Genomic DNA, 14,433 nt, shown 5'->3' with positions numbered 1-14,433 from the left:
AAGATGGCACTCAGCCAAAAAAAAAAAGTACTGTTCTTTGGGACATAGATAAGGCTATAAACTGGGCTGTGGTTTGGGGTTGATTTTCCTGGTTGAGGTGACATTCGTATAAAGCAATCCGCAATGTTTCCCTCCCAGCCTGCCTCCTCCCTGCATCTCCTTATGTTCCAAACATACCTGGGTCACATTAAGAATGCACTTTTTCCCAGCCATGGAAGGTTTTATTCTTGCAAAGCACTCAGCCCTTTATAGATTTGAACCTCAGCCTATTTAACATGATATTGTAATTATCCGATCTACTCAAGCAAACAGATTCCAAATGTTAGTAATTACATCTATAATCATAATTATAGAATACTCCTGGTTCTCCTATGTAATCCAAAATGTGGCCCATTGGAATGGGCATGCTTGCTCTAACCAAGAAATTTGTTTTTATGTGTTTATATCTATGGAATACTTCACAAGGACATCACTTAAGTAATATTTTTATTTACTTGCAACAACGTTATTAAAAAAACATAAGACACTAGGCTTTGGTAGGAATGAGACAACTATATTATTGTATCCCCAGGCCTTGATTGGAAAAAAAGGAGAAAAAAATAAAAATATTTATATGGAATTTTCCTCTCATTTTTTTTGCCTATTTGGCCCCCTTATTCTTTTGTGGGACAGGCCTGTATTCTCAATTGTCAGTCTTTGTGTTTGGAGTTTTCTCCTCCTTTCTCTGAGTTCCTCTAGTCTTTTCTCTCTCCATGTCTCTCTCTCCCATCCTCCAAGGTCATCTTTATCTTAAACCAAGCAAGTTGTTTGTGTCTTTTTACAAAACAACTTACCTGAAGTAAGTTGTTAATTACAACTTTATGAACCACTCTTTTATTTTGATTTTATTTTGAATATTTTTATCTGAATATTAACTCTTTATCGCCCTATTATTCCTTATCACATAAAGAGTTTGTAAATATTTTCTCCAGTTGATTCTGTCTTCGGTCTGTTGACTGTTTCCTTTGCTGTGTGCAAAAGCTTTTCAGTTTGAAGTAACCCTATCTGTGTATTTTGGGCATGCTTATAGTTTTTGTGTCAGATAAAAAGAACAACATTGCCAGACTTACATCATGAATTATTTCCTTTATATTTCCTCCTGGTAGTTTTAATTCTTTAAGCTGTTTTGAGTTAATATTGTATTAAGTTATATAAGGGTCTTATTCTTCCGAATATGGATATTCAGGGGTTTTGAGTTCATTTAGAAATAAGCCTATCCTTTCCCCATTCCATTAATTATTGAATTCACTTCAATTAGCCTATCCACTGCATATGATACAATTGACCACTTCTGCCTTGAAATAGTCTGCCTCTCTTTTTTTTCTTCCATGATGCTGTACTCTGGCTCTTGACTTCCCCAGTTGGCTACTCATTCTCAAACACCTGTCTGACTTACTTGATTCTATATGACCTCTACACACTAGGGATCTCTGGTTCGATAACAGATACTTAGAAACTGCTTTTGCTAAAATGTATACTTCTTACTTGGACCCATAAGTAAACTGCAAATGTAATGAAAGCTGTCCTTTACTCGACTTTCTCCCGTGTAATCACCATGGATTCTGAGAAGGACAGGAAAGAACAATACTATCTTTATGATGAGAAACTGAAACTACCCGCAAGGAAAGGAAGAACAGAGCTTAATAGGATAGATTATCCCCTAAGTGAGGACAATTACCTATAATGATGTGGCTCCATCCTGCAGCAGGAGGAATCATCTCATGGGAACCAGACTGCAGCCCTCAAGTGATGACAGCCATAACAACGTCTCCAGAATTTCTCATAGAACCAGAACTGGATGAGTGCCTGTGGCTCACGCCTGCAATCCTAGCTACTCAGGAGGCTGAGATCTGAGAATCCTGGTTCAAAGCCAGCCTGGGCTGGAAAGTCTCTGAGACTCTTATTTCCAATAAACCACCAGAAAACCAGAAGTGGTGCTGTGGCTCAAGTGGTAGAGCGCTAGCCTTGAGCTGAGGAGCTGAGGGACCAATGCCCAAGCCCAGAGTTCAAGCCCCATGACCACACACACACACACACACACACACACACACACACACACACACACACACACACACACACACACACAGAACCAGAACTGTGGTAATAATCAACCAGGCTACATTTTTGCCTGGGACTGTTTAAGTTTCTATACCTCTCTCCCTCTATCCCTAGTTCTTCCTCTATTTAAACCTAAAGCTCATGTCAATACCCCACAAAATGGACTGCCTCTTCCCCATGGCATACCTATGCCAAATAATAAATCTTTCTCTGTCCTTCACCTCCATTTATTTGTCTCTTTATTTGGGTATAAAGGCAAGTGGCTGGACCTAAGATGTGGAGTTCATGAAGTTGGTCTAGAGCTCTAGTTATAGTATCATCTATCTGTCTGTCTATCTGTCTGCCTGTGTCTGTCTGTGTATCTACTATCTATCTGTCTACACACACACACACACACACACACACACACACACACACACACACACACACACACACATACTTCTATGTGTATGTGTGTCTTCTTTTTGCCCAAAAGTATTGAGATCATCCATTCAACTATATGCTAACTTGAACTAACTAGTTCCTATAGCCAAGAGTATTATGATTGACCTAGATCAACTGCCTATGAAAAGTTTTAGGTAGCAGTTTTCAAATGGATGTGGAATATATTGCTTTTGAAAAGACTACATTGGACACAGTAAAAAGAAAATGTAGTGTTAGATAAGAAACTGAAGTAGAAAGAACAGATCCATTGTTTAGACTTACTACAACGCAAGATGATGACAAAGGGCTAGCTATTTAACATTTGCTTCTCTGTCCTTTATCAAGTCTTCTGAGTAAGAGTGATTGAAAAGACAATGGTAAAGAGGAAGAGAAGCACAATATGGAAAAAATGAAATTATACTCCCCTGTGGAGCCAGAGAAGACACAGAGAGAGAATAGCAAAGATCTTAGTTGGACAAAATTGACTCCAAATTCTGAATCAGCCAATTATTATTGGTAATTGACAAGATGGTGACCAGAGACAAGATGCTTTACTCAGCCCATCTGTATTTTAGGTTTAATGTGATTTCTCACATAATAAACTTCATAATGAATGTAAAGTGCTCTGCATAGATTCAAGTACAGCCCAACATGAATAGTGGCTATAATACAATACCTTTTCTGAGATAGGATATCATTATTTTTCACAGCATTATTTACCATAGCTAGGATATGGAACCAACCCAGATGCCCCTCAGTAGATAAATGGAATATATATAGTGGAATTCCATCAGAAAGAATGACATTGCCCCATTTGTTAGGAAATGGAAAGACATGGAAAAAATTATATTAAGTGAAGTAAGCCAGGCCCAAAGAAACATAGGTCCCATGGTTTCCCTTATTTGCAATAACCAGTATATGTTTAGGACAAGCAGAAAAGGTCAAAAGTTATGTACATATGACCATATAGGATGATGTTGAGCGAAATGAACCCGAAGATAGGGACACAAATATCATTTTTCTTTCTTGCTATTGTTTCGAACATATTTATAATGTACCATGTGATTTTGTTGCTTTGTATGTTCCTCCCCCACGATATAACCCTTGTTTTCACTGTATTTGGTGTCAGTGCCCTGCATCTTGTGTATCCACTTCTCTAATTCTGGGAGGGGAAGGGAAAAAACAAAATGCTTAAATAAGGATGCAGGTTGACCCATTGTAACAATGAGATATACAAAACACTATGTTGAAAACAAACTTTACAAATTCAGCAGGGGGGGATGGGGGAATAGTTGTAGAGGTGGGAGGGAAGGGATGGTAGGGGGAAAACAAAGGAGGCAATAGTGCTTGATAGGAAATGGATTCATTACCTTGCTCATGTAACTGTAACCCTTCTGTACAGCATTTTTACAATAGAAAAACATACAAAAACATAAAAAGTACTAAGGAAAAACCGGGCAGGGACTCATCAAAGAAAGAGAACTATAGACCCATTTCTTTGATGAACATTGATGCAAAACTTCTCAACAAAATTTTGGCCAATCGACTTCAACAATTCATCCAAAAAATCATACACCACGATCAAACAGGATTCATTTCAGGGATGCAAAGCTGGTTCAATATACGCAAATCAATTAATATTATTCATCACATCAACAGGAGCAAGAACAAGAACCACATGGTTATCTCAATAGACGCAGAAAAAGCATTTGACAAGATCCAACACCCCTTTATGATGAAGGTTTTGGAAAAATTAGGAATCCACGGAACATTCCTCAATACAATAAAGGCTGTATATGACAAACCTACAGCCAGCATTATACTCAATGGTGAAAAACTAAAGCCATTTCCTCTTAACTCAGGAACAAGACAAGGATGCCCACTCTCTCCACTTCTCTTCAATCTAATATTAGAATGCCTAGCTACAGCAATAAGACAAGATGCAGACATAAAGGGGATCCAAATAGGGAAAGAAGAAATAAAACTCTCCCTCTTTGCAGATGACATGATCTTGTATTTAAAGAATCCCATAGACTCCACTCCCAAATTACTCAAGCTGATTCAAACTTTGGCAAAGTAGCAGGTTATAAAATTAACCCCCCAAAATCAATGGCTTTTCTGTATGCCAACAATGAGAAAAGTGTGGCTGAAATTAGGAAAGCAACTCCATTTGTAATAGCCCCACAAAAAATAAAATACCTAGGAATTAGCTTAACTAAAGAAGTGAAGGACCTCTATGATGAAAACTTTAAAATCTTGAAAAAGGAAATCAACACAGAACTTAAAAAATGGCAAAACCTCCCATGCTCCTGGATTGGCAAGATTAACATCGTGAAAATGGAAATACTTCCCAAGGTTATCTACAAATTCAACGCGATACCTATCAAAATTCCACCCTCATTCTTCAAGGAAATAGAAGAGGCAATCCAAAAATTCATATGGAACAATAAAAGACCCCGAATAGCAAAAACACTCCTCAATGGAAAGAACACTGCTGGAGGAATATCAATACCAAATTTCAAACTCTACTATAAAGCCATAGTAATCAAAACAGCTTGGTATTGGCATAAGAACAGACCTCAGGACCAATGGAATAGAATTGAAAACCCAGAAATGAACCTACAGACCTATAGCCATCTAATCTTCGATAAGGAAGCTAAAACAATAGAATGGAAGAAAGACAGCCTCTTCAGTAAATGGTGCTGGCAAAATTGGTTAACTACATGTAGAAAACTAAAGCTAGATCCTTATATATCACCCTGCACCAGAATCAACTCCAAATGGATCAAAGACCTCGAAGTCAAAGCAGACACTCTGAAAACATTACAGGATGGAATAGGAGAAACCCTAGGTCTCCTTGGCTCAGGCCGAAATTTTCTGAATAGAGACCCGGAAACACAACAAATCAAAGAAAGGTTGGACAAATGGGATTGCATAAGGTTGCAGAGCTTCTGCAGGGCAAATGGCATAGCTAGCAAGATCAATAGAAAGCCCACCGATTTGGAGAAGATCTTTACTAGCCATACAATGGACAAGGGTCTCATATCTAAAATATACTTGGAACTCAAAAAATTAAACCACCCAACAACAAATCCTCAAAGAAACAACTGCCCAATAAATAAGTGGGCTAAAGACTTAAAGAGAAACTTCTCTGAAGAAGAAAGAAGGATGGCCAATAGACACATGAAGAAATGTTCAACATCCCTAGCCATAAAAGAAATGCAAATCAAAACAACATTGAGATATCACCTCACTCCAGTTAGAACAGCAAAAATCAAGAACTCTAACAACAACAGATGCTGGAGGGGATGTGGACAGAAAGGAACCTTACTTCATTGTTGGTGGGAATGTAAACTTGTTCAACCACTTTGGAAAGCAGTATGGAGGTTCCTCAAAAGACTTCACATAGAGCTCCCCTATGATCCAGCAATCCCACTTTTGGGCATTTACCCAAATGTTTACAAACAAGACCACACTAAAGCTACCAGCACAACTATGTTTATTGCAGCATTATTTACCATAGCTAAGATATGGAACCAACCCAGATGCCCCTCAGTAGATGAATGGATCAAGAAAATGTGGTATATATACACAATGGAATTCTATGCTTCCATCAGAAAGAATGACATTTCCCCATTTGTTAGGAAATGGAAAGGTTTGGAAAAAATTATATTAAGTGAAGTAAGCCAAGCCCAAAGAAGCATAGGTCCCATGGTTTCCCTTATTTGCAATATCTAGTATAGGTATGAGTCAAGCGGAAAAGGTCAGATAATGTGATGTTAGGAAAATGAACCCTTAAATGTGTATTTTAATGTTTTCGTTTCTTTCATGCATGTGTTTCTAACGCATTTATAAGATTATTTCTTTGTTGCTTTGCATGTCCCTCCCCCACAGTGTAACCCCCGCTTTCACTATATTTGATGTCAGTATAACATGTGGAGGAGATGGGGACAAACAAGTCATTTAAGGATTCAGGTGAACCTGTTGCAACAATGAGAAGTACAAAATGTCATGTCAAAACCAACTTTACAATGTCGGTGTGGGGGGGAGAGGGGGGTATAATTGGGTGGAGTGAGGGGGGAGGCTGGGAAGGGAGGTGAAGGGTAAACAAAGGAGGAGGCTGCAATGCTTGGTAAGAAATGTATGCATTATCCTGTCCATGTAATTGTAGCCCCTCTGTACAGTATGTTCTCAAATAAAATAAAATTAAATTAAAAAAAAATTCCAAGTATTTTCCTGACTGAGCTGACTTATAACCATGATCCTCAGATCTCAGCCCCCTGAGTAGCTAGGATTACAGGTGTGAGCCACCAGCACCTGGCTTACTATTTACTTTTGATAAATATGGAGGAAATTGTATTTGTGTGTCCGTGTGCACGCACACGTGTGCACATGTGTGTTTTTAATGATAACAAAAACATCACTGGGTGGTGATGTTATTGTTACTCACAGTATCTGTTACTCACAGTTCATGTGGCTGGGAAATTCAAGTGAAGATGCCTGCTGATCTCCTGGTGTGGTGAAGAACCTCTCCTTGGTTTGCAGACAGCTTTCTTCTTGCTGTGGAGGGAATAACCAAGCCCATTTCCTATGGCTTATTCTCCTGACCTAATCACTTCTCAAAAGCCTCATGTTTGAGGAGTTACTAGTACAAATTTGATGAACAGGGCACACAAGCAGAACTGAGCTTAAAAATAATGTGGGGCCTAAGTAGAACAGAAAGCAATAGTGCATTTAATGCACGGGTTTGTGGTCAAGAAATTCATTCTTTGTGCTTCAGTTTTCTCATGTATATGTTACATGATGTTATGTCACATCAGTTAGGTTACATTGTGTTAAGTTTGTAGAGGCTGTCTCACACTGTAAGAATTAACTAAGCCAAGGAACTACTTACAAGAGTTCTTGGCATGTTAAAATTAATATTAAAATTGCTGTTCAAAATTAATAAATCATTAGCACGAAAATGACTTCAAATACAACACTTATGTACAGACAGACATTTAAACTACCCAAATAAAAACTCATTGACACAGGCTGGGAAGGTGGCTCAGTGGTAGAGTGCTTGCCTTGCATGCATGAGGCTCTGGGTTCAGCACCACATAACCAAAAAAAGCCAGAAGTGGTGCTATGGCTCAAGTGGTAGAGCGCTAGCCTTCGCGCTGGCCTTCAACTGAAGAGCTGAGGGACAGTGCCCAGGCCCAGAGTTCAGGCCTGGCCCCATGACCGACCAAAAAAAAAAAAAAAAAAACTCATTGACACATGAAGAGTCTGTTCTTATTGTGTACATTAAAAAACTATCATTTCCAATAAATACATCATTTCATGCTTAATCCCTAGCTACAGATAAACATTGTGAAATATTCATGAACAAAATTCAGACATTTCTGAAGTTTTCGTGCCCAAAACCAGAGGTTAAGTTTACCTTTTCAGCCCTTGGAGATAAATTGACCAACTCCATCATCCCCAAACAGTAAGAAAAGATTTGATTTTCTTTTTAACCTTGGTCAACATATGTACCGACATATGGAGATGAAGTGGAATTTCAGATACCACTGAGCAAAGAGCCAGAAGGGGTTCTTTCCTCATTAATGGCACGTTCGATTAGATTACAGTTTGATCTAAAAACTTGAGGATACTGGTTATCAGTCTTCCTCACTTATAGAGGTCAAGTTGAATTATGGGTGGGACTCGTTGGCAACTTTTGAACTTCTGAGTGAGCAAGCATATCATACAACCTCCCTGACTTCATGTCTTTAGTCACAAAAGAACCATGGGGAAACTCCTAACAGTCTAACTCCAAAGGGTCCTGTGTAGGTCATTAAATACATAAGTATATATACATACATGTACAAGCACACGTGTACATATATATGTATATATGTATATATATATATATATATATATATATATATATATATATATATATAACATAGTAGTCTAGAAAACAAGTAATCATCAGCATGAAAATGTTGGGAAAGAAAAAGAAGACTTTTCTGCTGTTCACAGACGCTATCTTCTACAACACATACACACATATACACACACAGCTAAAAATCTGAAAAAGAAGAAAACATTCTACACATGCAAAGAAACAAAATTTACTCCAATAACTTTGTTCTGAATAAGTTCTTTTCTGTCTGTTACTCAGCAGCAGGTAGACTGGCTTATCAGCCTGGAGCACCAGCACTGAATGACTCCCATTCAAATCTTTGTAGTACTCTTACCAGTGTCTGTAAGAGAAAACTCACAATTAATCAACTGGAGTTCTTTACTGTTGGTTAGAAACAGAAAATGTCTGGCAGTAGTAGGCACTCAATAAATGTTTGTTGAATGAATTAGGAAGTGCTATAATTTTAAACATTTGACAAGATTCCACTCAAGGCCATTAAAAGTCAAAACAATGGCCAAAACAACCTAGTTACTAGGGAAAAACAATTTCATGAAGAGGGAGCTGAATAATAACAACAACCAGATACTCTCCTGGCTGAATCAACGATGCTGGTGACTGTCATGAATGTTTAATTTGGCACATCTTTTTATTTAAAGACTCCAAAACTTGAAGATGGCATTAAACACATTTGTAATTCATTCCAATATAACATGGAACAAAAAATCCACATGGATTTGATAAATTCTGTGAGGAGACAGACATTCACAAAGAAACACGAGTTCTTCAGGAGCAAGAGAAGGGCCAAGTAAATCTAAACGGAATACTCAAGACCTAGAAAATGGGTAAAGGAGTTAATTATATTAGATTCAAGACAGTGGTAAATGCTGGCTACAAATCATGAAGTTGGAAAAGAAAAGGAGAATTACCTTTTCATCTTTTCAAAGAGACTGTCTTTAATCTTTGTCCCAACATTTTATAACTACATGTGTATTTTTTAAAACTTTTTTCAATCGCTTTATTGAAACACAATTTGCATGCCATATAATTTACCCAAGTAAAGTGCACAATTCAATTATATCTTAATATATTCACCAGGGAAATTTTTACTACTATCTAATTTAACAATATTCCCTCCCTATTTCCATTTCTCCTGTGGGCACCCATTAATTGAATTTCTGTGTCTATGTTGCCTATTCGGGGTGTTTCACATGAATAGAATTATACAATATGTGGCCTTTTGTAACTGGCTTCTTTGATGTGACAACATTTTCAATGTTTAGATTGCTGCAGCATGTTTCAAGATTTCACTTCTTTTCACTGTTGATATTCCATCATATGGATATGCAATGCTTTATTCTCTCATTTACTCATAAAGATTTGGTTTGTTTACACTTTGATGCTATTGTGAATTGTGATGCTACAAACATTCATGTATGTAAATTTTTGTGCAAATAAAAAGACAATATATATATGCTATATATATAATTGTGTCTAACCTTTTACTTTTATAAATTGAAACACAATTAGCAGATAATTGTCTGCTTTACTAGATTTTAGTAGATCCACAAAATTACACAAAGTCATAAAATGCAATGCATATTCTACAAAATTAAGATAATTGAGGAAAGGTGGGTTTGGGAGAGATGAGAGGCAATGATAAAAGGGGTGACATTGATCAAGATTCCTTGCATTCATGTGCTACTTTGTTGAATAGCAACTCATTTATACAGATACTTAAAGATAAAAAATTTTCAAGTAACTTTTTATAAACTATACAAGCATCACCATTGTCTAACTTAAAAATTACCCATGCCAGTAATGCTAGCTACTCAGGAGGCTGAGATCTGAGGATCACAGTTCAAAGCCAGCCCAGGCAGGAGAGACCTGAAACTCTTTATCTCCAATAAACCACTAAAGAACCGGAAGTGGCACTGTGGCTCAAGGGGCAGAGGGCTCACCTTGAGCTGAAGAGCTCAGGGACAGTGCCCAGGCCCAGAGTTCAATCCCCATGACTGACCAAAAAACAACAACAACAAAAAGACAAAGAGACAAAAAAACTACCCACATAGAAGATGTGTGCCCACTGACCTCATAGAAGTATTAGATCAATAAGTCTAGAGCCATAGGCTCTTCCCTCTGCCTTGGAAAAATGATTTAGAATGTCTTGCCCTTTCACTTAATTTGAGCACACACTTAAATTTGTGTATTTGAAAAATAAACACACAGACTTTTTTTTTTTGTCAGTCGTTGGGCTTGAACTCTGGGCTTGGGCACTGTCCCTCAGCTCTTCAGCTCAAGGCGAGCACTCTTCCACTTGAGCCACAGTGCCACTTCAGGTTTTTTGGTGGTTTATTGGAGATCAGAGTCTCACGGACTTTCCTGCCCAGGTTGGCTTTGAACCATGATCCTCAGATCTCAGCCTCCTGAGTAGCTAGGATTACAGGCGTGAGCCACTGGTGCCCGGCAGCCCACAGACTTCAAAAAAAATGTGTTTATATACTAATAAAATTCACCCTTTTAAAGTGTCTTTTAGTGCCTTTTAGTACTCTCACAAAACTGAGCAACCATTACCCCTGTCTAACTTACACAAAGAAACATGAGTTCCCCCGGGGCAAAAGAAGGGCCTTGTAAATCTAAACGGGAATGCTTGAGACCTAGAAAATGGGTAAGACACCCTGTGCCATTCCAATCACTTCCCATTCTCTCCTCTTCCCAAAACCCTAGTAAACACTCTACTTTCAGTCTTTATGGATTTTCTTCTTCTAAATGGTGGTTCCTAAAACACTTTTTTCAAGCAGAAATTGTTTGGTTAAACACACAACGATTGAGTCTGCAGTCACCGACATTTCCAGACCTTGGAGTGTCGCTTTCCCTCACTAGAGAAGCTCTCAGTACCTCCTCAGATCCCAGAGTGGAGAGAAAGGCAGGTGTTGATCACACATGGCCAAGTACTGGCATCATTGATAGAGAGTGAAATGTATCCATCCACACAGAGTGTGTGAGCCCCTATAATCATGTAATTACAAACCAAACATGATGATGATGTCAATTGAAAGATTTTGTTTCCAAGAGAGAATTTAAGCATTTGTTGCTGAGGAAGTAAAGAAACATTTTTTAACATTTTTTATTATAAAAAATGTTGTACACAGTTACATAAGCAAGGTAATGAGTACATTTCCTATTGAGCATTGTTACTTCCTCCTTTGTACACACAAACACGTACATACACGCACACATGCATGTGCGCACATGCACATATGTGTGTGCACGTGCACGCGCGCACACGTATGCAAATACATGTATGCATATACGTACACGTACACAATGCATGTACACACATACAAGTACACACATACAAGTACGCACATACGCACATACAAGTACACATACACACATGCATGTGCACACATACAAACATACACACATACAAGTTCACATCCACACACTGTAGTAAGAAGACCCCTACTCAGGCAGGCAAGCCCACCTAGTGGTCCGGAGTGACAGAGCCCACCGCAACAAAGTTGTTATTAAAGAAGCAACTTTATTGAGAAGGTTCCTACACTGACTGGCCAGGGCCGCAGCACAGGCTTGGGAGCTGATACTGCGACCCCGAGCGGCCCACGTGCTTAGGTTTTTAAAGGCAAAAATCACAAGGTGAAGCCTGGTCACGTAGGCGACCAATGAGATTGTCACACACCCAAAAGATTGCACAGTCATACCAGACCACACACAATGGCCAATGAGGTTACACTTTGTCACATAATGGCTGTTTAAACCAGCCTATCATTTTGGGTTTAAATGACTCACAAATTCAATGGTAAAGCGGGCTTAAGGTAAACATACACAAAGGAGTTTAGTGGAGTTTAATATATACATGTGAAAAAGGCGGAGTTTATAGTAAACTCGGGATGTAGCCAGCAGGCCAGCATGAGCCTGATTACTGGCTACCTGTTTAGTCTGTCAGTCTTTAACAGAACAATGAAGGTGGGTCAAGTTGTTAAGGAGAGGGGGACCTAGAGGCATTCTTTTCATTCCAAGAGCTGGGCTGGTTGGAGCCAAGGTTTTTGTTTTTTTCTATAATCCCTAAAACAAAAACAAGACCTGTAAGGAAGCTGTCCCAGCTCCAGTCTACTCTCAGGGCCTAGTTCATTTCCCCCTTTGACTTGTTCCTTAGTCGAATCATTGACTCAGTTTTTCCATTGGGATGGAATCATAGTTAGTTCTCATTACTATTAATTTTACAGCTCCAATCCTCTTTTGTATGAATGACATTAATGCATTAATTACACAAGGGCCAATTAACAGCATCAGGAGGACAAGAATCAAGGGCCCAGCAATGGCTGAAATCAGAGTTGTCATCCAAGGGGACCAATTGAACAATGTCTCATACCATCCTTGTGATTCCTTCCGCTTTCTCTCCCTTTCATCCAACCTCTGTTTAACAGCTGCAAGGCTGTTTTTAACGACCCCAGTATGGTTAGCCCAGAAACAGCATTTTTCCCCTAATGCTAAACATAGTCCACCTTTTTCTAAAAGTAAAAGATCTAACCCTCTCCTATTTTGTAACACTACTTCTGCCAAGGAGTTGAGGGAATCAGTTAGACTACTTATAGACTCACGCATCTGACGTAAGTCAATGTCCACTTGTGTGGCAAGGGAACCAAAATCTACACTTTCTTTGATCAGTGCAGCTGCCCCTAGAGCTGAAGAGCCAATGATCCCTACTCCTACCACTAATAGGGCTAGGAGGGGGACAGCCCTTTTGGCTCTGCTCTCATCTGGCAAGAAGTGTTGAAATCCTTCTTGTCCTTCATAATAGTCCATTTTAGGAATAATATGGGCTGTTATACACAACTCGTTCCAGGTAGAGTTTTTGAACAAGGCTAAGTTTAAACAAGGCGTGAGTCCTGACTCACATGCAAACCATATTCCTTTTGGAGCTTTGAGAAAGTTGGAAAATGAAGTAGGAATAATAATTTGTTTACATAAGTCCCGATATGAGGAAGTTCGGTTATCTTGGGGGGTTGCTATGCATAGACCCTTTCCTCGTATGTCCCCTAAAGTTAACCTGGGAACCTTTTCCCAGCTACATGAGTCAAATGAGCTTTCATTTTTGACATCTTGGTCCTGCTTTCCTATGGAGAGGTTGGCACCTATCCCCAGGTAATAGGGAGGCTGAGGGTCTAAACAGAGCCAACAATCTTGAGTAACATTCGGGTCTGATGAATTTAAAAAGTTAAAGACAGAGCTAACCAAAGGCAGGAAAAGGTTAGTAACTCTATCCGTTTGGTCCCTACCAGCTCGTTTCTGGCTCATTGAGGTGCTCAGAGCAGGCGGTAGTATAGTCTTAAAATGGGAGTTTAGTACTGTATTTGAGTCAATTGGCCTAGGTTCAGGCTTTATTTCTCTTCTTCGGATAGTGAAGTGCCCTCCTCTATCCCCTCCACTTTCATAATATCTCAGCCCCCAGGTCCTACCATAGTTCCACTGGGGGTCTCGGGGGTTTCTAATTTTTATAAAGATGTGTGTGCAGACCTGATTGATGCTATCTCTGAAATGACCACCTCTAATTATATCACTTGTGGTAAGACGACATGGAAGGCTCCCGATTGGCTCCCAGTGACCCACAGACTCTTTACCCTCTCCGATGGTAACAGGGAGACCATCTTCTTGGTGAGGTAGTCGCCCGACAATTATATTTGGCTCATTATCTTTTTCCCAGTAGGGAGCTATAGTTTCACAACCCCAATATGAGCAGTAGTACTGTCCGGGCTGTTCACAAGATGAAGACATGCTCGGATACATATAAAAGGGGCTATAAGAATAACAAGGATCAACGGGAGCCAGTGCACATGTTGTCACATTGAACTGAACAATTTCATGGCTTAATACCTCTATCCTTTGAATAGGCTTTGCATTAACTACGGTGTTAGTCTCTAATTGCTGGAGGATTTCCCAGCTGTATCTCTGTGTATTGTGGGGCATTATTTAGCCCCCTGCTTCTATTACCAAGATTATAAGGT

The 14,433-nt window shown here is 39.1% G+C and overlaps 1 protein-coding gene across 1 annotated transcript; it reads right to left on the bottom strand.

Annotated features, from left to right (window-relative positions):
• Window positions 1–12,589: 12,589 nt before the first annotated feature.
• LOC138810194 (endogenous retrovirus group S71 member 1 Env polyprotein-like) lies at window positions 12,590–14,203 on the bottom strand. The gene has a single exon (XM_069997363.1). The coding sequence runs from the start codon at window positions 14,201–14,203 to the stop codon at window positions 12,590–12,592; it is 1,614 nt and encodes a 537-aa protein (XP_069853464.1).
• Between the last annotated feature and the right edge of the window lie 230 nt (window positions 14,204–14,433).

This window comes from Dipodomys merriami, unplaced genomic scaffold, assembly GCF_024711535.1.
Source record: "Dipodomys merriami isolate MVZ:Mamm:240054 unplaced genomic scaffold, mDipMer1.0.p SCAF_5, whole genome shotgun sequence".
Taxonomy (NCBI): Eukaryota; Metazoa; Chordata; class Mammalia; order Rodentia; family Heteromyidae; genus Dipodomys; species Dipodomys merriami.
This window is presented reverse-complemented; position numbering and strand designations above follow the sequence as displayed.